This window comes from Cricetulus griseus, chromosome 5 (assembly GCF_003668045.3).
Source record: "Cricetulus griseus strain 17A/GY chromosome 5, alternate assembly CriGri-PICRH-1.0, whole genome shotgun sequence".
NCBI lineage: Eukaryota > Metazoa > Chordata > Mammalia > Rodentia > Cricetidae > Cricetulus > Cricetulus griseus.
This window is the reverse complement of record NC_048598.1, coordinates 69,628,325-69,653,839: the sequence shown is the minus strand read 5'-3', so window position 1 is coordinate 69,653,839 and position 25,515 is coordinate 69,628,325. Positions and strand designations below refer to the sequence as shown.

The 25,515-nt window shown below is 50.0% G+C and overlaps 1 protein-coding gene across 4 annotated transcripts in view; it reads right to left on the bottom strand.

Annotated features, from left to right (window-relative positions):
* Positions 1–25,515, bottom strand: part of Gli2 (GLI family zinc finger 2) — a 227,399-nt gene that overhangs the window by 31,787 nt on the left and 170,097 nt on the right. For all 4 annotated transcript variants that reach the window (XM_027417815.2, XM_035445992.1, XM_027417818.2 and 1 more), the window contains 2 exons: positions 5,769–5,971; positions 3,309–3,494 (listed from right to left, as the gene is read on the bottom strand). In XM_027417815.2, the coding sequence (XP_027273616.1) occupies positions 3,309–3,494; positions 5,769–5,971 (389 nt within the window). The remainder of the gene's footprint in view (positions 1–3,308; positions 3,495–5,768; positions 5,972–25,515) is intronic.

Here is a 25,515-nt window from a genome sequence, read left to right as displayed (position 1 = left end):
GGCTAGACCACATCTTGAGGAGGACCACTTAGCTATGTATACCTCTTGCCCTTCATTTAAACCTAAACGTCATATTTCAGCCCTGAACATGGATGGTGTGTGTGTGTTCACTGGACCTCTTCGTTCCTGTTCCCAGTGTGGTCATAGTGAACAGATCTCTTTTCTCTGCTGTTTTTCACTATTACTGGTGTGTTTAGTTGGCTTATTGAGGATAGACTGCTGAGTCTGGCTGGTTATTGCTGCTGGGGTTGAGGCTCTGACCCTGATAACTCTGGTAAGTACAGAGCTGTGGGATGAGGGAACAAGCCACACCAAGCACACTTGGGGACAAGATGGATGGAAGGATGATGAGGATATGATTCCCAGAGTAGCCTATGACCTGGGTAGAAGCACTACGTGGGGAAGGGTGAGAATGGACTCCTGGAGATGAGGGTGAATTTGAAAGAGGTAAAGGGATACTGGCAATCAGAGGCCACACCTAGCATTAACTGAACCCCCATGTATGCCAGCCAGTAGACCACGTTACCTTCATTCTACACTCTCCTTCAGTTCATGTGGCATATAAACACTGTGTCCCATGTCCTGCTCTCTCTAGGTCTAACTGTCCCAAAGAAGGCAGGGAACAGCAGGGGATGACCTGGGCCTTCCCTGCTCTGTCCTCACTAGGTCCCAAGGTATCAGAAATGGCTTCCATTTGTTTCCTGCCCAGCTGCTCTGCTGAATCCAAACCCTGATGCCCAGTTTTCCTTCTCAAGGAGAGAGTTCAGGAACTGGCAAGGGGGCAGTGTGGCCCATCTACCTAGAGGCTTGGGGACTTGCTTGCTCATCCTAAGCAAGGTCCTAACTCCAGCCACAGGAGAAATGCTCACTATCATTTTTCTCTCTGTTGCACGCATGGCATTGCGTGGAGGTGTACACTGAGGCGGGTGCCACAGTGTGACTCCTGTTTGCCCAGTTCTGCTTCTCCTGCTGTGTGGGCACATCTGCTCAACTTGGTCCCCTAGCCATGGCATCAATGCATCTGTCCACTTGTCAGTGATGTCCATGTTCCTGCTATAGGCCTTGGAGGGAGGCTACCCAGAGTGGCAGAAGCTGGCAGGTGGCCATGATTCTGCACTTAACCTCAGCACCTCCCTTCTGCCTTGTGTTGCTATGGCTGGGTTTACAATACTGTTAAACGGTGTTCAGGATGCACCCTCCCTAATCCTGACCCCACTACCTGCTGTGGGAAAAGAATGGGAAAGGAGCCCCATAGACGGGCCCCTACACTGTGCGGAGTCCTGGACCCAACACCTTCTCGGGGAAGGCACAGAAAGGTAGGCCAGACGCTAGACAGAATGTTGGCAGCATTGCTTTGGCACTCAAACAGCCTCCCAGCAGGGAATGACAGGGATGGTCAGAGAAACTTGACCTTGCATGTATGGTGGTGGTGGTGAGGGTGCGTCTTTAAGTCTCAGAGAGGCAGGACAAACCAGAGGAGGCAGGAAGCATCTAGACAGACCTCCTAGAGAAGTCCTACCTCTGTAAAGAGAAGCTCAACTGGAGCAAGGTCACTCAACAGAGCTGTAGTTGTGGGTGTGGCAGGGAGCCCAGGAAGGGAGTCCAGGGTGTGAGCCGAGGCCTGGATGACATGGGCCCACCCTGAATCCTGAAGCCTCAACGGTCTCTAAACAGCTGCCACAGCCCGTTTCCAACCTGCTGCCCTGCAGGACCAGATGGCCTCTCTGTAGGTCTGTGTCCCCCCCCCCCAACGTGTCACTGTGCCATGAAGAAGCTGCTCCTGGCAGGACCAGGGAAGAGCTGTCCAAAGGCGCCACCAACCTAGTTCTTGATGGTCCTCACCCCGCTACTTAGCCCACAGCTCAGCATCCTTGGACAGCTCCAGGGGTTGCTAGGTGGAAAGGAATCTGATGGAGGGAGACGATGACATTGAACTTCGATTTCTTTTCCACTGGCAGGGGCTGCATGCTGACCCAGGGGCTCACAGTCAGAGGGCTATGGCACTCTGTGAAAGCAGCTATAAGGATGGCTTCTAGTGAGAAGGAAGGGTGTGGTGTCTGATGTGCACCTAAGACCTCATCTATCCAAGACTCCCGGACTTCTTCCCTGCCAAACAGCCCAGCACATTCCCATCTTGTCACCGACAGCCCAGTCCTATCTCTTGGGCCCTAGACTTGGCATTGACCTTGGCTCTTTGTGATGGTTCATAACAGTTGTTAAGTTGGAAAGCTACAGAATCATCTAGGAGACATGTATGTGGAGGATTTTCTAGATCGTGCTGATTGTAGTGAGAAGACTAACCTGAATGTGAGCCACCCCATTCTAAGGGTTGGGGCCACAGACTGAACACAAAGGAGAATATGGCCTTTGCTTCTTGGCTATGGATGTGATGTGCTTGTTGCCTCACGCTCCTGCCACCACGCCATCCCCACCATGACTGAAGTGTGAGCCACAATAAACCCTCCGTCCTAAGCTGCCTCTATCAGGTGTTTTTAGTGAGGGGGGAGGGGTCATATATTTAGTTACAGCAAAGAGGAACATAAGTGGTACACCCCTCTTTGCCTGCACTTCCGCATTGGAGCTGGAAATGTGTCTTACATCTCCACCCAGTAGTCCCCTTTAACGAAACTCACCTACAGCTCACCGACGGGGTCTACTGCTGCCTGTCCTGACTCAGTTCTCAGATCACCATGGTTCCACAGCCCTAGCTCATTCTAACAAAGGGCAAAGCTGGTTTAAAAAGCCCAAATGAGTTGGCACAGCCCACCCCAGAACACTGGCCTCAGCACTATTCCTGCCTTGTACTCGATTTCTACCAATCACACAGATCTTCTGAGCCCACACCGCTGCCTTGGCCCTTCACACCTGCTGATCCTCTGCTGGGACAGCTCTTCCCCAAGCCAGCTGGTGGGCTTGCCTCTTCAGTTCTGTGCTTGAATAGCATCCCTTGCACAGCTAGTGAGGGATACCTTTGTCTCCCTGACTCCCCTGACTCTGTTTCTCAAAGCTGCATCCCACTACCCCAGTTTATGCCTCCATCCCTACTTTGTTTACCCTGCTCTGTCTCAGCTTACCAATCCCCAGTGTTGAGCAGTGACTATAGCTCTCCACTACAGATTCTTCCATTCTTTGTGATGACCATAGAGCTCTCAGTTCCCATGGCTGGCAGCATAGACAGTGTAGGGGTGCAATGTAGACTTCCACTTGTGTCTCTTGCCTCCAGAGGGACTGAAGGACTGCTTTCTGTGGCAGTCAATCACCCTTGCCCAGCATCATTTCCCCTCCGTGCTCCACCCTCTAGCACTCACCATCCGCAGGATTGAGGTAGTCGTGGAGATGGGGTGCGCCAGCAGCACCCCCACTCTGCATTAGAAGGTCCCCATAAGGTGCAGGGTGGCTTGCCATGAGCGTCATCTGGTGGTAATAGTCTGAAGGGTTGGTGCCTGGAGCAGCAAGACCAAATAGTCCCCTCTCTTTGAGATGCTCATGGGCCACTGTCACAGAAGGTAAGAGAAAGAAATGGTCCGAATTTAATGTACAAGGGGTGGAGAAAGAAACCGTCAAAATTTACTGTTCAAGGGATAGCTCAGCAGTTAACAGCATAATATACTGTTGTTGCAGAGGAACTGAGTTCAGTTCCCAGCACCCATGGTGGGTGGCTCACAACTCCCTGTAACTCCAGCTCCAGAGGATCCAATGCTCTCTTCGGCCTCTGGAGAAACCTATGCAAACATGCATACACACACACACATGAAATGAAAATATATAAACAAAATATTTTTAAAAATTTACTATTTAAGGAAAGAAAAAGAAATTCACCTCTGGCCTGGGATCTCAGTGAAGACCCGCCTAGCCCACTCATCACTATCTGAGTTCACATGGAGGCCAGAGATCAACACTGGATGCCTTCTTCATCTGCTCTCCACTGTCTTTTTGAGGCAGAGTCTCTCACTGAACCTGGAGCTTACTTATTCTGCTAGATTGGCTAGCAAGCGAGCCTCAGTCTCTGCCTCCTAGCGCTGGGAGTCCAATGACTTGCCAGTTGGCCCCACTTTCTGTTTCTTTTCTGTTTTAAAAAATTTGGGTTCTCAATCACAAAAAGACAGGCATTGCATGTATTCACTCATATGTGGATTTTAGACATAGAGTAAAGGATTGCCAGCCTGCAGCCCAGGCTGCCGGAGAGGCTAGTAAACAAGGAGGACCCTAAGAGAGACATACATGGTCCCCCGGAGAAGGGGAAAGGGACAAGATCTCCTGAGCAAATTGGGAGCATGGGGAGAGGGAGGAGGAAACTAGGAGAATGAGAAGGGAAAAGAGGAGGGGTGAAGAAGACATTATGGTACAGGGAGGTTGAGTTGGGGGAAGAACAGAAGAGAGCAAGATAAAAGGTAATATAATAGAGGGAGACATTATAAATTCAAAGAGAAATCAGGCACTAGGGAAATGTCTGGAGAGCTACAAAGATGACACCAACTAACAATCTAAGCAACAGAGGAGAGGCTACCTTAAATGCCCTCTCCTGATAATGAGATTGATGACTAATTCATATGCCATTGTATAGCCTTCATCCAGCAGCTAATGGAAGTAGAAGCAGACACCCACAGCTAAACCTTGAACTGAACTGAAATCCAGATGCAGATCAGGAAGACTGATGAGTAAAGGGGTCCATACCAGGCTGGTGAAACTCACAGAAACAGCTGACCTGAACAAGGGAAACCTCTTGGTCCCCAGACTGATAGCTGGGAAACCAACATGGGACTGATCTAGATCCCCTGAATGTGGGTGTCAGTGAGACCTTGGACATCTATGGGACCTCTTGTAGTGGATCAGTACTTATCGTTACCATAGGAATGGACTTTAGGAGTCCATCCCGCATGGAGGGATACTCCCTGAGCCTAGACACAAGGGGGTTGGCCTAGGCCCTATCCCAAAGGATATGACAGACTCTGAAGACCCTCTATGGAAGGCCTTACCCTCCCTGGGGAGTGGAAAGGGTATGGGATGGGTAGGGAGTTAGTTGGGAGGGGGCAAGGGAAGAGGGGAGGGAGAGGGACCTGGGATTGACATGTAAAATAATTTTCTTTCTAATAATAATAAATAAATAAATATTAAAAAAATCTTGGGTTCTGGATGATTGAACTTAGACTTACCAACTGAGCTGTCTCTTCAGCCCCTAGGATAAAATTTAGACCTGGGAGAGTAACTATATCACATGACGGCTCACTTCTGGTTCAAATCAACCTGATCCATTGGGCTGCTCCGTTGTGAGCATCTGAGCTGACACAAAGTCACTGGTCTATCCCTGGAGACTGGGGCCTCAGGTGCCTCTAACTCCAGCTCCAGGGGATCCCTGGGGGTTGGGAGATCATCTGTGTTGATCCAGGCAGCAGCCAGCTCTGCTCTGCCTCCCTTGTGATGCTGAGTTCCTGGAGGTAGCCCTACACAACCGCCCTTACTTAATACTGGCTTCAGCAGCCTTTGGGGTGTTGCAAGCAGCAGTATGTTCCTATGATGGCTGCTATGGTCGGATATGAAATATCCCTCAGTGGCCCATGTGTTGAAAGCTTGGGTCCCAGTGCGATGTGCAGAGGTGATGCTTTGGGGGAATGACTGGATCACGAGGCCTTTGACCTAATTAATGAAACTGTAATTTTACTTGTTATTGGAAGACTATGGAAAACAGGCTGGCTATGTGGACAGAGCCACTGGGTCACCCCTAGTACCCCACCCAATGTCCCTGCTGTTCCTGCTCCAACAGGACTTACCATCAGCAGGGCTGAGGCCCCTGGCTGCAGAGATCATGGAGAGTGTGGGGCTGCTGTGTACAGACCGGAGGTAGTGCTCCATATGGGGGTTCATGTAGGGGTGGTGCGCACTGAAGGGAGATTCTCCAGGGCCGGCAGGGTGTGGAGAAAGTCGGATCAAGGAGATATCTGAGATGACAGGGCTGCCACTTAGGGTAGGAGGCCTGCGGAGACAAAAGGTGATACTCTCAGAAAGACCTGTGGGGCACAAACACCACACTAAGAACCCCAAACCACAGGAGGTGCCATTGACATGTATGGACACTCACAGAGAGTGTCCCACAGAAGCCTGTCTTTCCGTTTTCTGTCATCTTCCCTTAGTCATCTTTAGCTTAGAGTCAGACCTTGGAAGACTCAGCCAGGGGACCCAGACTGGAAGATCCATGGGGCTTTGAGAGATGGCTTAGTGGGTAAACTGCTTGCTTTACAAGCCTAATGACCCAAGTTCAATCCCCAGACGTAACAATAAGCATTGGGAGTAGTGGAATGGGCTTCGTAATTCCAGACGTGTTGAGATGGAGGAAGACACAGGCAGACCCCTGGATCACACAGGCTAGCCAGTTTTGCTACTTGGCGAAGTTCAAGGACAATGAGACCCTGTCTCAAAAAAAAGGTGGAAGGCTGTTCTCTGACCCCCATGGGCTTGTGCACACCCACAGAAAGGAAGCTGCACACTCGCATTGCCATTGCTACAATCCTGGTGATGGAACTCTGAACACTCCCTCCGGGTTTGCTGGGCCTAAGCCCAGCTGACCACATATTTGGGCTGCAGCACATCTCAATGCATGGGCAATACATGTATGCTAGGAAAATGGACAGCACACAGACCAAACGTGACAACAGCAGCTCCAGGAATGAGATGCTAAGAGCTCGTTGCTAACAGACTGAGCAAAGGGCTGGATCCATAAGGGCAGGTGCTAGGCTTCAGTCAGATCACTCAGATGCAGAACCAGCGGTGAAGGAGAAGTTCAAGATTCAAGATCAATTTCCTTTCTGTCTCTCTCTCTGTCTCTCTCTCTGTTTCTCTCTCTCTGTCTCTCTGTCTCTGTCTGCCTCTCTCTCTCTCTCTCTCTCTCTCTCTCTCTCTCTCTCTCTCTCTCTCTCTCTCTCTCTGTGTGTGTGTGTGTGTGTGTGTGTGTGTGTGTGTGTGTGTGTGTGTGTGTGTGGAGGCCAAAGGTCAACCTGACTGTTGTTTCTGAGATGCTATCCATTTCATTTTTTAAAAATTGTAGCTCACGCTGGCCTAGGCTGGCTAGCTGCTGAGCCTATGACCTACCCATCTTCTGCCACCCAGGTTTGGGATTGTAAGCATACACCATGCCACCATGCCTAGCTCTTTTCTGTGGGTTCTGGGGATTGATCTTCATGCTTGCAAAGCAAGCACTTTACCAACTGAGTTACTACAACAGCCAGAGAACAGTTTTCAAACTGGTGAGTGGTGTGTTGCAACTAAAATATGGAATGTTGTCCTAGCTCTCCTTATGTGGTGACATTTCTCATTCACAGTCCCCTGTCTTGAATACCCTCAGAAGTCACATGGGCACATGACTTGGTTCAGATTGCTTGGCATGACTTCAGTCAACATCTGTATGCCTTGGAGGCTATGGCTCTGCTCAACATTTGGGTCCCTTCTTGAAGGCTGCTGCATAGATCTGGAAGGAAGTGTTCTATTGTGTCACTCTTTATTATCTGTGATGCCAGGGCCTTGGCCATGCAAACCCAATGAGCCTGCCTGGCCACATGCAGCCCTTGCAATTTTCCCATGGCCCCAGATGCCATCTGCATCCTCTGCCTTGTGAAATCCCTTCTCATATCTGCCACCTGGAAATTGAGAGACCCCTAGGCAACTCCGTTACTGAAGCTCCTTCACAAACTTATTCCACACCTCCCAGAGAACACTACTAGGGTCTCAGGTTGGTATCCCAGGGCCACAGGGCTGGCCCAGTAGCATAGCTTATCCAGGTACCTTGGAACATGCACACCTGACTAGGAATGGCACTCCACAGGTACCCAGAGGCATTTCCCCAGTGGATGGCAAGCTCACTGGCATAAATCACTTTCAGCTGCTGTCACTCCCAAGCCAGCTGTAGAAGGGATACACCTAGGGAGCTGCACTCTTATGGGGACTGTGTGTAGCCTGTCATGTGAAGGGGTTGCTGTGTGTCCCCAAGGGAGGAGGAACAGGGCTAGCTGGTAGACTTCAGGCCATGTGTGTACCTCTAGATATGGCTGTAACTGTATCAGGATGGCCATTCTTGTTCCTGCCACACACAGGCACTTCTGGGAAGAAGAGACTCAGGAAGAACAACCGTATGGCTCCAAGGGATAGGCCTGAGGCTGAGGTCACATGTCTTGGAGGAGGTCAGTGTGCAATGGGTGGCAGGCTGGGGGGTTGAAGGCTTGGATGTTTAGTTTCAATTGTCAGTTTAACACAACCAGACATCATCGAGGAAAAGAATCTCAATGAGAGGCCATCTAGATCAGGTTGCTCGGTGGGCACACCCGTGGGAGACTGTCTTGATAGTTAGTAGATATGGAAAGACTCAACCCACTGTGGGCAGTATATCCTGAGTGGGGGATTCTGGACTGTATGATGTAGAAAGCAGACTGGGCACAAGTAAGTGTGCATGAATCTATTGTCTCTCTGCTCCTGACTGTGACTGTGATGTGACTAGCTGCCGTAGGTTCTTGCCTGGACTCCCCACAATGATGGACTGTGACCTGGAACTGTAAGTCAAACATACCTCTTCTCCATTAAGGTTCCTTTTGTCAGGGTATTTTATCACAGTAACAGAAATCAGATGAAGACAAGGACACAGAAGCTGGTGGCTGCAAGTGGCCTTTCCCAGGTCCCAAACCCAGGAATGGGGCCTCCTTGACACTGAGGTTGCAGTGTGGTCTAGCCACAGCTGGGACTCCAAACAGTCAGTGATGACACGGGGGATGTCTAGCAGCAGGCTGAGGCCACACAGCAGTGTGAGGCCATACAGCAGCCCCAGGCAGACTGTCTGAAGTGACCTAAACCCCCCTGGCCTCTGGGACAAGAAGGCATGAATGAGTATTGTCAAGGTAATATGCATACAGTCATGGGACACTCTGCAAGGGGAGGAGGGTGCCCAGGGGTAAGTAGACCTTTAGGTGGCAGTGGTGTCTGTGTCCCCACACAGAGGAACAGAATCTGTCTTCAGATGGTAGTTGCTGCCCAGTGGGATAAAATGAATACTGCTTCCCTTTCCCAGGGTCCTCCATCACCAAGGAAACAGGGTATCTGAGTTGCTGTCCAGGCACAGCCTTCTATCTTCCAGCCCAAGCTCTGTGGAGTATATAGGGCACTGGACACCTTGTCTTGTGGTCATCAAGGAAGCTCCATTGCTACTAACACCTGTGCCATAAGTGACCCTAGGAAGGACCAGACCCAGAGAAGGGGTCATAACTGGCCTCATGCCCACAGCTAGGAGGCAATCGGGAGTGTGCTAGAGCCAAGCCTGAACTCTGGATGGTGTTCCCAGTCTCTAGGGCTACCTCACTCTGACAGGACAGCTTTTAATGACTTCTACTCTGCTGGTAGCCATGGGTCAGACACTCAAAGAATCCATTACAGATACCCCAAACAGATTTACCAGGGTACAATGGGGTGACTGACCAAGCTCTGACAAGTGATCTGATTAAAGGCCCCGGGGAACAAGTCTTTGCTCTTCCCTCATGCCAGATGGGTGGCAGGTTGGGCCTGCAACAATGGGATCTGGTCCCTGGAGCCATGGGGGCATGAGCAGCCCTGGAGGCTTTCTGGGCATGCTGAAATTAGGGGTCAATTTGGGAGGATAGTAGAATATTGGCACAGGGGGCAGGGGGCTAGATCTGGCCCTGGGAGTCAAATTGAGACGTGCTATCCGTTCCTGAACTCTTAGTGGATCAAGTTCAGAAGAGCTCTGGGTTGGACAGGGTGGGGCAATAAGAAGGGCCAGTCACTTGGTCATAGCCTGGGAGTGTGTGACTATGTCCCTGTGCATCTGTGGTGTGGGAACCTGGGGGATTTGAAAGAGACACAAAGAATGAAGTAAGACAAAGAGTCGGAAGTGGAAAAGTGGGCTGAGGAGAGGACGGCTCAGTGTGCAGTGTTTGTTGTGCAAGCATGAGGATGAATTCAGATTTCCAGCATCCATGAAAAAAGATAGGTCTGGCATGTGTACCTGTAATCCTAGCAGTGGGGCGGCAGACAGAGGAGGGTCTCTGGGTCTCACAGGCTAGCCATTCTAATTGAATGGGGGAACGCCAGGTTCAAAAACTAAGGGAGAGTGATTGAGGAAGACACTTGATGATGGCACCCTTTGGCCTCCACATCTGTGTATGTATGCGCATAGGCACTGACACACACCAACATGTACACATGCATATCTTCCCTCACATATGCATACAAAAGTCATGAGTCTCAACCAATAGCCAGGTTGGAGGCCAGCCTCTGCCCTCAGGAGGTCAAATTGGACATGCTGGTATTTCTGGTTTCTTTCAATGCATCCTTGCTGGTACTCTCCCTGGCAGCTCTGCCTGGTAGTCCCTTGGAGCTGACCCTAGGGGTGGTGGTGCCTAAGAGGCTACCCCTATATGTATAGGCAGAGTTTGAATTTTGAGGACACACAGATGGGGGTCTAAATCTCTGTGTTGCCACTCTTGTGTGGCTTGGCACCACACCCCTTAGAGCTGAGTGTTTCTGGCCTGTAGGCTGGTACGGGTGTAGGTAGCTGAGCAGGTGTAGACACACAGGAACAAAGCACAAGTGCGTAGAGTGGCTGTACCAGGTGCTTAGTAGGTGCTCAGCCAGCACTTCCTCTCATATTTAACAACATGGGAACACAGGAGCTCAGCGGGGGGTGGGGGTGGGGGCGTACACCCAGCTCACCCTCCTGCTATCCCAATGCAGGCCCCCTTCTCACATGTCAGCACAGGAATTCTGGCAGGAGACAAAAGGAGAAGTTGAGGTGATGAGAATCCCACATGGCCAGCCACGTGCACCCTAGCACCAAGACTGGGCCTGAGCTAGCACGCCCAGACCCTTGGTAATGGGTCCCTAGGGAGCTAGGATGACGGGAGCCATGTGTTCCTGGAGGGGAGGTATGAGAGTGCTGCAGGCTGGGGGCATGAGCAAAGCTCTCACAGATGGGGAAATGAAGGGAGGGCGTGGGCTCTGTAGCATGGAACGGCCCTGGGCAGGAATGGACGTGTTCGGTCCTAATGGAGTGAGAGAAGGGAAAAGAAGCAGGAGGGGAGTTTGGGGCCCTGAGCCCCACCCAGCAATGCCTGTCTGGGAAAGTGAACAGCATGCTGACTCACCCAGACTCCATCTGAGCACTGGGTGGGCTCTGATCTCCCACCAGGGAAGGGCAAGAGTGGGAGGGAGGGACCCACCCTGAGCAGCTGAGGCAGGACCATGAGGCCAGAGGCAGGCAGGAGCCTATGTCCCATCTCACAGACAACTACTGGGACCCAAAGAGACATTGGCCTGACCAGGTGTGGCCAGTGAAGGAAGTAAGTTGAAACACTAGGAGTTGATGATCCCTTGTCTGGTCTGGAGCCTCTGTGAAGATGGGCAAGAGGCTAGACGCTTGACTGTCAGCCTGGGCTGGTTTCTGGGGTGACCTGTGGCCTTGGAGGCAGATGGAAAACTGACCCCAGCTCCTGCCTTCTCATCTGCACTCTTCTCAGCTGCTCCAATTTCTCTCCCAAGAGTGACATCAGGAGCCCCTTGCCCAAGAAGCTTCCCAGACCCAGGTCAAGGTCGGATACCTTGTGAGCTGCACCTGTGGAAAATGGGCCTTTCCCAATTTGAGCTTAGCTGATGACTGGGCTCCCTTGGAACAAAGACAGGTGGTGACATGCTCAAGCTTGTCCTGTTTCCCTGGTGGGTGGACAGGCCCAGGAGCAGGCACCTATTAAGTCTGCTTGCCAAGTACTAAGCCAATGCCCACTAGAGGTTTAGACCATGCTAGTATGTCAAACAGATGGATGATGGATGGGTGAAAAGATGGATGGTTGATAGATGGTGGATGATTGATGGATAATGGATGGATGGATAGATGGATGGATGGATGGATAAATGATGGATGGCCAGTGAGTATTGCAGGCACAATAGTAAAAGACCTGGGTTTCATTTTAGCTCAGCTCAGCTTAATCTGAGCTGTGTGGCTGGGAGAAAACTGTATGCCTTCTCTGTGCCTGTCTCTTCATGAACAAAGAGCAATCGCAACCATGAGTCTAGGATTGGAGGTTAGGGACAAAAAAAAAAAAAAAAAAAAGCATGTGTCAAAGGCATGAGGGAAGCTGATGGCATTTCCCAAACATCCTAATCCCTGTAACCTGTGGTCGGTCAACTGTCTGTTCAGCAAAGGACATGGCAGACATGACAAAGGTAAAGTTTGAGATGATGCTAGTGACTAGCCCTAGATGTCATCACAGGGTCCTCAGAGGTCAAAGAGCATAGTACTCAAAATGGAGAGGGATCAGAACCCCAAACCAAGGAATGCTAGGCACCACCAGGGGACCAGAGGCCAGAAGAAGAGAGCAGCTTCTGTGCTTCTCTGTGAGGCTCTATGGTGCAGTGCCATCTTGCCATTGGCCTGCTGAGGCTGCCCTGTGGCTTCCTGTCCCCCAGAGCTGGAAAAGAACATATTTCCATGGCTTTAAGCCCCTGATGTGTTGCACAAACTTGTGGTTGATGAAGATCCTGTCCCAGGGTGGGGTCAGCCCTTAAGGGGCAGGAAGTGCCACCCTTGTCATCCCAGTCACTTTGGTGACTATAGGATCTCAGAGAATAGGGCTGGTGTGTTATTTCTGGAGATGACCCAAGTCCGGGTGTGTGCACCTTCTGTGGCAGGCTAGGACAATGGGCACCCTCCATATCATGCTGGGGTGCTCTGGGAGGGGAGTGTCTAAGTCCTGTGTTCCATCCTCTGTTCCTAAGGGGCCCCAGAACGTGCCTTCCCGCCGCTACTGGGATTACACGGTCACTGATTCCCCATAGCAGAAACCACCCTGCATGACACACCAAGCCTTAGGCTTTGGGGACTGTTGGCCTGTGAGCTCCAGCCCTACCTCTGAGCCAAGTTGCCTGCCACCCACCAGGATCACAACGCTATAAAGGGCAGGCCATGCTAAGAAGCAGGGAACCTGTGCCCTCACGCTGTTGCTAAACTGCTGGGAGCAAGCAGCAGATTACCAGCACCATGGAGTCTTGTTCTCTTTCTTTCTGAATCCTATCAGTGCCCAAAATCGCCTGTGCCTAGGCCTTGCTGCCTGGTCTCTCTTTTCCTCTCTGCTGCAGTGGGCAGGGCCTATGTCTATTCTTGCAGAGCAAGTAGGTTTGCATGGGCTGCCCAGGTCCTCCCAACACCCATAACATCACCTCAAAGCTCACCAGAAACTCCTCCTCCTTCCTGACAGGCCTTTGTTGTTTTGGGTTTTGTTGGTTTGTTTTGTATGGGAAGCTACACATTGGCAAGTTCATTCATTATATTTTCTATACATACTTGGGAAGTTCCAAAATAGAGCATTTTTTAAAAACATGTATTCAGAGCAATTGCACTTTCGGAGATTCAGCAGGTACATGACTTGCTTTTGGCGGTGCTTGACCCAGCACTTCATGAACCTTAAGCAATCCCTTTACTCTGAACTATATTCCTGGCCCAGGTAAGAATGAAACCTTTTTCTTTTTTTTTTTTTTTTTTTTAAATGTGCATAGTGCTGGGCGTGGTAATGCATGTCTTTAATCTCAGCACTTAGAAGGCAGAGGTAGAGGCAGGAGGATAACTTTGAGTCTGAAGCCATCCTGGTTTCACAGAGAGTTCTAGGCCAGCCAGAGGTACAATGTGAGATCCTGTCTCAAAAAGTGTGTGTGTGTGTGTGTGTGTGTGTGTGTGTGTGTGTGTGTGTGTGTATCTTCGTTATTCATCCACTTGGTGTTTTGAGACAGTGTCTCTCTCTGGTCTGGAATTCAGATTGGGTTAGGCAGGCTGGACAAGGAGCCAGGATCCCCTACTCTACCTCCTGAGTATTGGGATTACATGTGTGTGCTGCCACACCCAGCATTTCCTCCTCTCCTTCCTTTTAATGTGTGTTCTGGGAATCAACCCTGACAGAGCTATCTCCACAGCCGGTGCCCTCCTGCTGTGGCTCAGCTGCTCAACCTGTGGGTGGGAGCTCTTGTTGGCAAAACCCACTAGCAAAAATCTGGCAACACCCTGGAGGGTGAAAATGTGAAAACCCTGTGACTAGGAAATTCCAGCCCCCTGGGTGAATCTCAGAACCCACTACACAAGGAGTCCAGAAGACAGGACAAGGGTGCCCCAGCAGCCATGTTGAAATGCACAAGTGCATCCCAGATGCTGGAGACCCAGATTGCTGGAGAGCAGCAAGAATGAATGAATGAATGAACCGACAAACAACGAACAAATGAACGGAGGAATGAAGGGAGAGTAGATGAAATGCTGACTGTAAAGTATGAAACCCAAGTTCCCAGCACTATTGCAGAAAGTGCCTGCAATAGTGTTATTTATAAAAACAGCCACCAAGCAAAACTGCACAATACAGTATTAGGGAAATGAGCAGACATAATATATAAAATTCTCATCCACGTCAACAGCACTGTTAGAGGTGAGTGCCAAAGAGAAATTGTCAGGGAAGTTGGGGACAAAGAACGGGTAACTGCAGACAACAGAGAAGTGACAGACATAAGGCAGGCAAGTGGGACACATGGGGCCCCCCAAGGTTTTGGCTCATCTCCAATCCTTTACTAGAACTCCAGAGATGGAGGCAGGATGATCAGGAGTTCAAGGGCATTCTTGGCTACATGTGAAGTTAGGTCAGCCTGGGCTACATGAGACTGAAAAAAAAAAAAAACCGACATCAATATTAATAAAAGAAGCCAGCAGGCAGGAAAAGACTGGAAACCCTTTGCTGCCTGAACTTCATACAACAAACAGAATATGCTCAAAAAATAAACAAACAAACAAAAACCCACAATATGTAAATTATTGTGGGAATTAGGTGCTATGTAAATATGTAAATGACCTACAAAAGGTCATGTGGCTCCTGGTCAGTGCTTTTTTGGGAGGGCTTTTTTCTAAGCTCATTAGCCATGACATTTGGTTTTAACTGTCAACTTGACACAATCTAAAATCACTCAGGAAAGTTTCAATGAAGGATTATCAACATTAGGCTGTTCTGTGGCCATGTCTTTGGGGAACTGTCTTGATTACAACATCTGATGTGTGAAGACCCACCTACTATGGGTGGCATCATTCCCTAGGCAGGGGCTCCTGAACTGTCTAGAGTGGAGAGAGTGAGCTAAGCACAGGCATGAAGGCACTAATTGGTCTCTTCTGCTGATTGCAGATTTAAAATGTGACACTGGCTTCAGCCTCCTGACTCCTTGGCTTCCCCATCCCCCATGATGGACTGTAACTTGGAATGTGAGCCTAATAAACTCTTCATCCCGAAAGCTGCTTCTCTCATAGTATTTCATCATGGCAACCGGTATGAAATCAAGATAATAACCCATTCCTATTTTCTCTGGAATGCTCTTCCTTTCTTAAAAACTCCACTTTATTCCCCTGGGACACAAGAACCTGGGTGTTTCAGTGGATCATCTGGAACTCAGACTCACTCCTGTACCACTCAGGCTGGGCACAGGATAGTGCCTAGGTCATGCTGGCTGGTCTGTCCCCACCAGGCCTTTCTAATCTGCTTGTCCTTGGTATTTAGCAGACCAAGATTTGGAGAAAGGATGGATGTGGGGAGGATCCAGGCAACTGGGCAGCAGTTGGCTGAGCGGGTGAGGATCCTGGGATGGAGAATGGAGAGGCTGCAGGGGAGCAGTGAAGAACTTAAGAGCTACTCGGAAGCATTTCAGGGTTCTGCAGTTGTCCTCCTGTCACTCAGGTGCTCCTTCAGAGCTGTGGATGACGTTTGCTTGCTGCTTGGGATCCCCATTGGCTAGCTCTAGCCCTGTCTGGTGGATTCATTCTAAGCAGATATACACGTATCCACTGTGAACCCAACTGCTCCCCACGCCTGCTGTAGAGTCATGTTCACCAGATCCCGTTGAGCTCTGGCTTTCTCCCTCACCCCCCAGCAGAGCTCTTTCTTGTAGAGCAATCAGTATTCGGAGCTGACCCCAGAGCAGATATCTCACTAAGTAAACACTGATGTTTGTGTAGGGAAATGAGGTCATAAAACTGGAGGCCACAAAGGCCATACTGAGTGGTTCTAAAAACCCCAGCTGCAGCAGTTAACAGAGGTTGGTCACACCCACACACTCTTTCTTTATCTCAGTTCCTCCAGAGCCAGAAGGGCAGGAAGGCACTGCTGTTTCACTCACCCGAGCTCCAGATGTGTAAAAGACTAGAGGCCTGGGGGTGTAGCTCAGTTGGGAGAGTGCTTGCTTAGCATGTATGAGAACCTGGCTCCATCCTTAGCATTGAATAAATCATATATGGTAGGACATGCCGACAACTCAAGACTATGGAGGTGGAGGTAGCAGGATTGGGCATCCAAGATCATCCTTGGCTACATGGTGAATTAGATGCTGACCTGGGCTACATGAGATCTTGCCTCAGAAAAAAAGTCAAACATAAGAGCTAGCTGTCAGGGAGACATTTTTGTGGCAAGGCGCTTGACTTGCAGACAGAGAGGTGCTGGGAAATGGGATGTTGGAACTCAAGATGGCCTCCGACTTGCTGCAGGTAAATAATGGGGCTAAGAACACAGCTGGACTTGGGAAAAGGTCAGGAGAGCCTTGTCAAGCTGAAACTGTCTCTCAGGGACCTGGGCACTGGTTACCATCTGGGAATGTGGAATCCTGGTGTATAGAAGAAGCCACCCTTAGCTGAACACTGATGAATGGAATCCTCTAGAAAGTCAAAGCCGTGGGTGGTGATAGGCAGATTCTGGCCTCAGAGTGGGAGAGGGAGGAAGAGGAGGAGGATGTCTTCAGGAAAGGAGAGTCTGTAGGCATGGAAGATAAGCATGGCAGACTTGACAGCTCAGCCTTGCCAAGAGCTACTTGGAATGCCTGCTGGGCTACCAAAACTAGATGGGTAAATCCTCCTGGGCTCAAATAAACCTTCTCTAGTAACCACTTGAGCATGCCTGGGGAAGGTTCCCTCTCCAGCAGCACTGTATCTGCCCATCACTGGATCCAGACAGTCTCTGTGGGCTGGGTTAGGTAGAAGAGGCAGGCCTCCCTGCTGATAAAGACTTTCATCCCTGCTTTCCTGTGCTTGGGTCCACACCCCTCCCAGTTTACGATCTGCCCCCCTTCCTTTCTGTCTTTCTTTTCTGTGTGTGTCCGATGTGTGTGTGTGTGCGCGTGCGTGTCTATGTGTATGCACTCATGCATGAATACAGCTGTGCAAGTGCCATGAACTGTTGCACACATATTATGTGTGCTACTCAGTGTAGGGGGAAATGCTAGCCACACCCCCTTGGGGGCTGGCACATGTGCCGCTGACCACGCCCATTTGGGCATCATCAGAGTGATGTAGCAAGGCTTTTTAAATATCAGGGAATCACACATGCGGCCCTCTTTTCCCTCTCCCACCTGGCTGAGCGAACGAGCACTGGCTCTGTTGAGTGAGTACTTTCTTAATAAATTATCTGTGATCAATCTAGTTCTGACTCCATTACAATCCACTTTAACTCAGCTTTCCAAATACTTGAGATAAACCAATTCAGAAAGAAGAAAGGGTTGGGGCTGGAACGATGGCTCAACTGCTAAAGTGTTTATCACTCAGGAATGAAGACCAGAGTTTGCTTCCCTGAACTCATTTAATAAGAAAGAAGCAGTCATGGTGGTGTGCCCTTGTAATCCAGAGTTGGGAAGACAGAGTCAAGAGGGTTCCTGGGGCAGCTTAGCATAACCATTGAGTTCTAAGCTTGTGAGAGAGACTATGTTTCAAAAGCCAAGGTGGATAGTGATAGAAGATTTGTCCTCTGGCCTGTACGTACACATGTACACACATGCACACATACACACATGCACCCACTCACATGTGAACACACATACATATTTGAAAGAATGGTTTGTCTTGGCTCACAGTTTAGAAAGTCTGTTGGTTTGTGTCTGTGGTGACAGGACATCACAGGGAGGCGAGGAGGAGGTGGGGGGACGGCTTCTTTACCTCACGGTGGCCAGGTCCCAATATCTCTTCCAAGAGCAACACCACCAGTTTCAACTTCCTCCCACCAGTCACCACCCCACCAAGTTTCCACCACTTCCCACAGCCCCACAGGACAGGAACGAAGCCGTGAATAGGGGCTTTGGGGCAACATTCTAATCTAGATCCAAACTATACCACATACCATATGCAATAATCCTCACATGAATCCCACCAGTGCTGGGTGGTTCCTTTCCACATCGCTGTGACAAAACACTGGACAAAAGTGACTTAGGGAAGGAAAGTTTGAAAGTACAGTCCTTCATGGTGGGGAAGGTGTCTGAGGCAGCTGGGCACATTGCATCCAGTCAGGAAGCAGAGAAACACGAATGCTGGTGCTGCGAAACTGCTTGCCTTTCAGCCCAAGACCCCAGCCCACGGGAGGATACCACCCACATTGAGAGTAGGCCTTCTTAATTAACCTGATCTAGAAACTCCCTCACAGACATGACGAGAGGCTTTGTCCTAGGAAATTCTGCATACTGTCAAGTTGATGATACTAACCATTACAAGGGTACACCCCTCCCTTGTTTTTTAGAGAAGAAACCAAGGCTTGTGGTAGTTAACTCGACAGCCCCTGTTTGTAACAAGAATATACACTAGGATCCACATCCCAGCCCTACCCACTTCTGCCTCCATCCAAAGAGCACAGAGTGGCAAATGTCCAACAGAACCCCAAGGGACAGGAGAGGGACCAGAGCATCATTTCCTGATGTTGTAGGACATCCTGGTCAGAAGCCTGTCCCTGTAGCTTTGGGGACACACTCCTCCCATGTAGCCCCATCTCTACAGGACTACACTTTTACTCCCCACTGGCTTCTGCCCCCAGCTGACCCCATCAGCGCTCCCCAAAGCCAAGGCCAGGAAGCGCCTCTTACATGAGCAGCTGGTATTCACAAAGATCAAAGACCAGGCACCTTATCAGACAAGCTCCTCATTAAACTTTTACGGGCCAGATTCCATTATAAATGAGCTGTCCATCCCACGCCACTGAGCATGTTTCTGGGCTGAGAAGCTGGCATTCTCAGAGTAGGGGGAGATGATGGCAGGGATCACACTGCCTGGAGTTCAAATCCTACTTGTGCCATGGCTAGGAATGTGTTACAGTTTAACTCTGAAATGTCCCTCAAGTCACATGTGTTAAAGGCCTGGCTAACATCTGGGGGCAGGGGAGGTCCTGGGAAGTGTGGGGGCTCTGCTTTTCATCAACAGATTAATGAACTATCAAGGAATTAACCCATGGATATATACGTAATTGATGACATTATTGGGAACAGGAGTCTGGTTGGTGGAAGTAGGTCATTACAGGCATGCCTTTGGGGGAGAGGGAAAGGAAGAGAGAGAAAGAGAGAGAGAGAGAGAGAGAGAGAGAGAGAGAGAGAGAGAGAGAGAGAGAGAGAGAGATGAACATGTGTGTTTCCAGGCATGTGCATGAGAAGGCCGGAGGTACATGTCAGGAGGCTTCCTCAGTTGCTCTCCACTTATTTCTTGAGACAGGGTCTCTCACTGAACCTGGAGCGTGCCAATTTGGCTAGACTAGCTGGCTAGTAAGACCACAGATCTGCCTCCTTAGCACTAGGATTGCTGGTACACATCACCATGACCAGCTTTTTAAAAGTGGGTTCTAGGGGAATGAATTCAGGTCCTCAGCTTGTACACAGCCTACCGTGGCATCTTCCCAACTCCAAAGGGGCCTGTTTCACCTCTCGCTTTTTTAATTCTCTATTTTCTGGCTGCCATGTTGTGAGCACGGTCTGTCACAGGACTCTGCTAACACAATGGTCTCTGCCTCACCATAGGCTCATGATGATGGAGCAAGTGATTCATGGATGAAGTCCCAGGAACTTGAGTTTGAATACATCTCTCAAGTTATTCTCTCATTATCTACCACACAGGGCATGTCAAGGAAGAGGCAGCCTTCCAGTGTCCGAGTTTCCCTGTTATGACGGGGAGTGACAGCACACTGCCATGTCTGCATGGTTGCAGTCTAATTTTGCTTCACAGCTGGGCTGACCAAAAGGTCTCTTCTTGCCTGAGGGTCCTCTTATGCCTGTGTCACCCCTTCAAGGGCCGGCTGTCTATACAGCCTTTGTCTGTTGCGGTTGATCTGAGGGTGTAAGTTGTCAGCCATGGCAGGAAAGAGAGAGAGAGAGAGAGAGAGAGAGAGAGAGAGAGAGAGAGAGAGACTCAAAGACAGAGAGCAACATGGTCAGAGGAAGCCATGTCAGGAGGATGGACAAGTCCCCTGGTCAGTGACCCTGAGTCCATCTAGCATTGGGAGAAGACAATTCTCTAAGAAGCACAAACAAAGCTAATACAGTGCCAGCCACAAACTGGATATATAGAGCCAGGAATCAGGAAGAAATCAGCCACATTTATTCCTGCCCAGTTGCTGCCTTGGGTGAATGGCTGAACACCGTCACAAGCCCCAAGATCAAGCTAGGAAGTCACAGGTGAGTGTTATCAGCAACAGTGACCTTGGAAAAGCCATTTTCAAATCTCCCAGACTAGAAAGAAAGTCAGCTAACAGAGTACAGTCACAGCAAAGAAACGACCATCTTAAGTGACAGTGTACCAATTTACGGGCTGACATCTCCATTTGTATGCTCCTGCAGGGACAGGTGGGAACTCATATTTGTAAAACGGTTCCCTCGGGGGACTTTGGGTAAGGTGTGCCCACCACCTGGCATTCCTTCTACTTCCTTAACACACCAGCCAGCATGTCGACTCTCTATGAACTGAGAGATAGACCCCAGAGCCATCTGTCCCCAACCGGAGCCTTTCTGCCCTCTATGAAGAATTACCTTGTATGACTACAAACTAAGTTTAACTCAGGACCAAATGATCTGCAGGGAGTCATTAACTCTAGTCAGACACAGAATGTGGGGTGGTTGGAAGTCATGGAGGTCAGGCATGGTGCTGGACACGAGATGACAGCAGGACACTGGTCTCTGGCTGAGAGGTCATCGTCACTACCCAGCATGTGCTCTATGCCTTCTGCAAGCTGGGATATGAATGGGTTTAGGTCAACTGGGGTGGGGGTGAGACTCAGCTGGGTGTGGGAGAGAAAGAGGCACAAGAGACTTTAATACTCCCATTTCAGAGGTGGAATTGCTATTGTTTAAAGGGTAGTTGGCTCTATGAATCCAGGAAGTCAGCCCACAGCTCTGGGCTTTCCTGGACATAAAACAAATAGGGAGTTCCCTAAACACTGGTCTGTGTAAACTTGTAAATAAGCAGATCCCCAGGCTTCACCATGGGCTGGAAAAATCATATTATCTGAAGCTGGGTTCCAAGCATCCTAAGACAGCTGGGGAACCGGCATGGGACCCAACTAGACCCCTTTGAAGGTGGGTGACAATTGTGCAACTTGATCTGTTTGGGGGGGGGGTGTTGGCAGTGGCACCAGGACCTAAACCTGGGGCATGAACTAGCTTTTTGGAGACCATTTCCTATGGTGGGATACCTTGCTCAGCCTTGATACGAGGCGGGTGTGTGTGGGGGGATGATTGTTTCTGCCTCAACTTGATAGGCCAGACTTTGTGAACTCCCCAAGAAAGTTCTGAAGAATGGATGGGAGAGGGAAGGGGAGAAGGCGGGAGCGGGGGGGTCAGAAGAAGGGGGTGGAGGGGGACTGGATTGGGAGGTAAATTAATTTTTTTTAAAAGAAGACATGTGTAGGGAGAAGGGGCTGGAGATGGAACTCAGTAGGTAGGAGTTGCCTGGCATACAAGAAGTCTTGGGTTTCATCCCTAACATGGCATAAATAATGTGGAGGTACACATCTGTAATTTCAGCACTAGAGGTAGAAGCAAGAGGATCAGAAATTCAGCATCATCTTCAGCTACAGAGCAGGTTTGAGGCCAGTCTGGGCTGCATGAGATCCTCTCTGAAAAACAAACATCCCAATTGCTCAGACTGGGACTTGCTGCACTGAGCAGCTTCTCTAAATTCTAGGCCAAAGGCACTGCCAGCTAGCCTTCTCTGAAACCCCGGAGCAGAACAGACAGGCTGGCCCCACAGCAACACTGAGAGCAAAGCAGGCACCAGCTTCCTGAAGCATCGGTATGGACTCCTCTTCTGCTCACGGCACAAAGTCCTCTCAGTCCATGGAGTACTAAGAGAGTGGTTCTTTTTTGGGGGACCAGGCCTGCAACACTCTCCCACATTCCTTCTGACAACCTGGCAAAGCTGTTCTAAGAGCAAGGCCCAGAAGAGAGCAAAGCGCTCCTTTCTTCCTGTGGCAACATGGCCAGTGCCGGCACAGCAGGTGGGGTTGCTTCCAGGCTCAGCTGGCTTTTCCTTCTTTCTTTGGAATCTTGGGGGCATGTCCCCATTGGTGTCACAGAGAACCTCTGACCAATGTGTCCCCCATTGATCCACAGCCACACAAATCAAAGTGCTTGTGGCCGTTACAAATGACTACTCGGGGGATTCTACTATCAAGATCATCTCAGTGAAAGGCCTTGGGTTTGGCATTCAACAGGGATACTAAGGTGGACTGTCGTTTAGGTAAGAGATTTATTAGAAGAGTTGTTGGCACCATGGACAGACAGACAGACAGACAGACAGACTGACAGACAGACTGACAGACAGACAGCAGCATGACAAAAGCTCTGAGGAGTGTTCAGGATCACAAGGCAGAATGTGTGTGTGTGGGTCCCTTCTTGTAGGTCTTAGAAGAAGAGGGAGGATTTCTGTCACATAATTGATGGGTGGTCACAGTGTGGACCTGCATTTGGGGAGATGTGCCACTCCAAGGATGTGACAGAAGTGGGGAGGAGAGGCACATCTAGTTGAGATGTACCCATTATACCCATAGCCCTCTGATGTCCCAGAGTCTAGCAACCTGAGGCCTGTAAACTTCCTTGGAGATCTGAGAATGTCACCTGCCACTCTCCTGGAACTGCAGCACTTGGGGGAGTCTTTAAGGGATGGGTTGAGACCTGCAGGCAGACTCTTGGTGGGGGGCTTGCCATTTCCTTCAAGGCAGCTATAAGAGAGAGGCCAACCGTAGGTCACACGGCTTCATCAGCCTCTAGTCTGCAACCTGACATTCGATAGATACGGCCACGTCATAAAGGAGAAAAATGAGGCTATGGGTTCTCATGGACCACCTCTTCAGCACGGACAGGCAGCCTGTCAGGGCTGGGATGACAGCAAGTCTCTGAGTATGACTGAAGCAGTGCTATGGGCATGTGGGAAGCCAGGGATCTCTAGACTCAGAGCCTGCACATTGGAATCCTCCACTCCTGGGAGTTATCAGGATCCCAAGAGCTACGGGCAGAGTTCTGAATGTTCAAGTCGTGTGGGGCAAGAGAGGGCTGAGCAGAGAGCAGCAAGTGCACCCAGCAGCAAGCAAAGGCCTTGTGACTCCAAGAGGCAGGCCGAGGCTTAGACTCTAGTGACAAGAGATGACACGGTACCTCATTTGCCGCGTGCCGCTTGTGTAATTAGACACATTGGTGGTAGCAAGCAGGCTACAACACAGGCTTGATGGATTGGGGACTCCTCCAGGCTCGGACCACATTAATCACAGAAGCCAGAACTATGGGGCCATTTTTCTTACAGGCTTTGTCTACTTCTCACTTGGGATATAGGGAGTAGCAGAATGAAGAGGTAGGCCTTCCAGAGCCTGAGGCCAGCCCCTTCTTGACCTTCTTGGTGGAAGCCAGCCATCCTGAGGTTATCAAGGAGGCTCTGAGGCCTGACCTAGCAGGCCACAGGTTCTAGAACTCTATGCTGCTTCCTGGCAATGGGGTTGACAGGCAAGGTCCTCCTGGGCTATGTCCCAGAAACTGGTCCCCTAAACCACACAGGAGCACCTCACAGGCTACCTCCCAGCCTCTGCACCAGGACTTGGCGATATCAAATGATTAAGTTCTAGCCTCTAATCAGGCATGCGTGCTAACCTATTGAACCTGTAATGTTATCTGCATCACAGTCGTGATTTGGGGGAGGACGTCAGGATGCCCGGACCCAGCAGGATCATCTCAAAAAGCAACAGCAAATGTCTCTGATGAAATGAAAGCTGGGAAGAAAACTGTAGCAGGAGAGAAGAGTGATGAGAGGGCAGGTGCAGGGGTATGGTGTGAGGCTGGGGTTGCAAGCCAGAAGATGCAGGCTTCCAGAACTGGGAAAAGGCAAAGGCATATGTTCTCTCCAGAATTATATGAGAAAACAGTTGTGTTAAGTCACTGAGCCACAGGAAATGAGCACACAGTCTGCCGCAAAGGTCATGGAAGCTGGTGGGCAACAAGGTAATTTCCATGGCTAAGGGGCTAGGGAGACAACTCAGTGGACAGGAGCACTTTCTGTGCAAGATGTGGACCGTGTTCTAATCCCCAGCACCCACTTGACAATCTGGGCATGGCTGTGGATCTGTAAATCACCACTGTGAGGGGACAGAGACAAGAGGATACTGAAGCTTGCTGGCTGTCAGCCTAGTTTTAGGTTCAGGGAGAAACCCTGTCTCTAGGGAGTAGAGAGAGTGATAGTGGAGGGTCTCTGATGTCTTCCTCTGGCCTCCACTTGTGTACATGTGCTCACGTGTGCTCTCTCTCTCTCTCTCTCTCTCTCTCTCTCTCTCTCTCTCTCTCTCTCACACACACACACACACACACACACACACACACACACACACACACACATACAACTTCACTGGATCCTGAACAAGGAAACACAGACTTAAGGGCAAAACCTCCACATTTGTGGTAGATGTGTGGGTTAGTTCCCCATATTGGTATTGGATGATACAGGATGTTAATGTCTGAGTAGCTGAGTGGAGGGCCTGCAGTTTATCTTGTCTAATTTTTACAGCTTTGCATGCCTGAATTTCCTCCAAAACGAGAATTCAATTTTAATTGATTAATTTATTAGTTATAGTGTATGGTGCATTATCTGTATATATGGGTGAGGATGCCACAGTATACACGTGGAGGTCAGAGGACAACCTTGGGGACTTGGTTCACTTCTTTTGCCTTACATGGGTTCCAGGGTTTGAACTCAAGCCACAAGGCTTGCTTTGCAAGCACTTTAGCCCACCGAGCCATCTTGCCATTCCCCAACATTAAACTTAAAATTTATTTTAAAAGAAAACCCAAGTCCTGGGTTGGCTGTCCAGTAGACAGTAAGTGTGCTGAAACAGGTATCGCTGGAGGGCTGGCTGGGATACAGCAAAGGCACAACAATTTGAACATCTGAGGACACAGCTAAGCTGGCCAATTTCATTCTAGTGGGAGGTAGAGTCTCACAGGTAGGGTGCCAGCAGGGACTTTCTACTCAGCACTCTGTGTGCACCCACTATACACCTGCCATTGTCGGTACAGCCCTAAGGGAAGCTCTGAGTCTATGTGGAGCATGTATGACAACAGCTTATTCTGCTATGGCACTGCTGTTGGAATCCAGAGCAGGGTCCATTCGGGGTGGGACATCCAGTTGTCCCAGGGAAGTGGCTCTGAAGCTGAGCAGTTTCTACAGCGTGGGCAGGCAACAGGTGACAG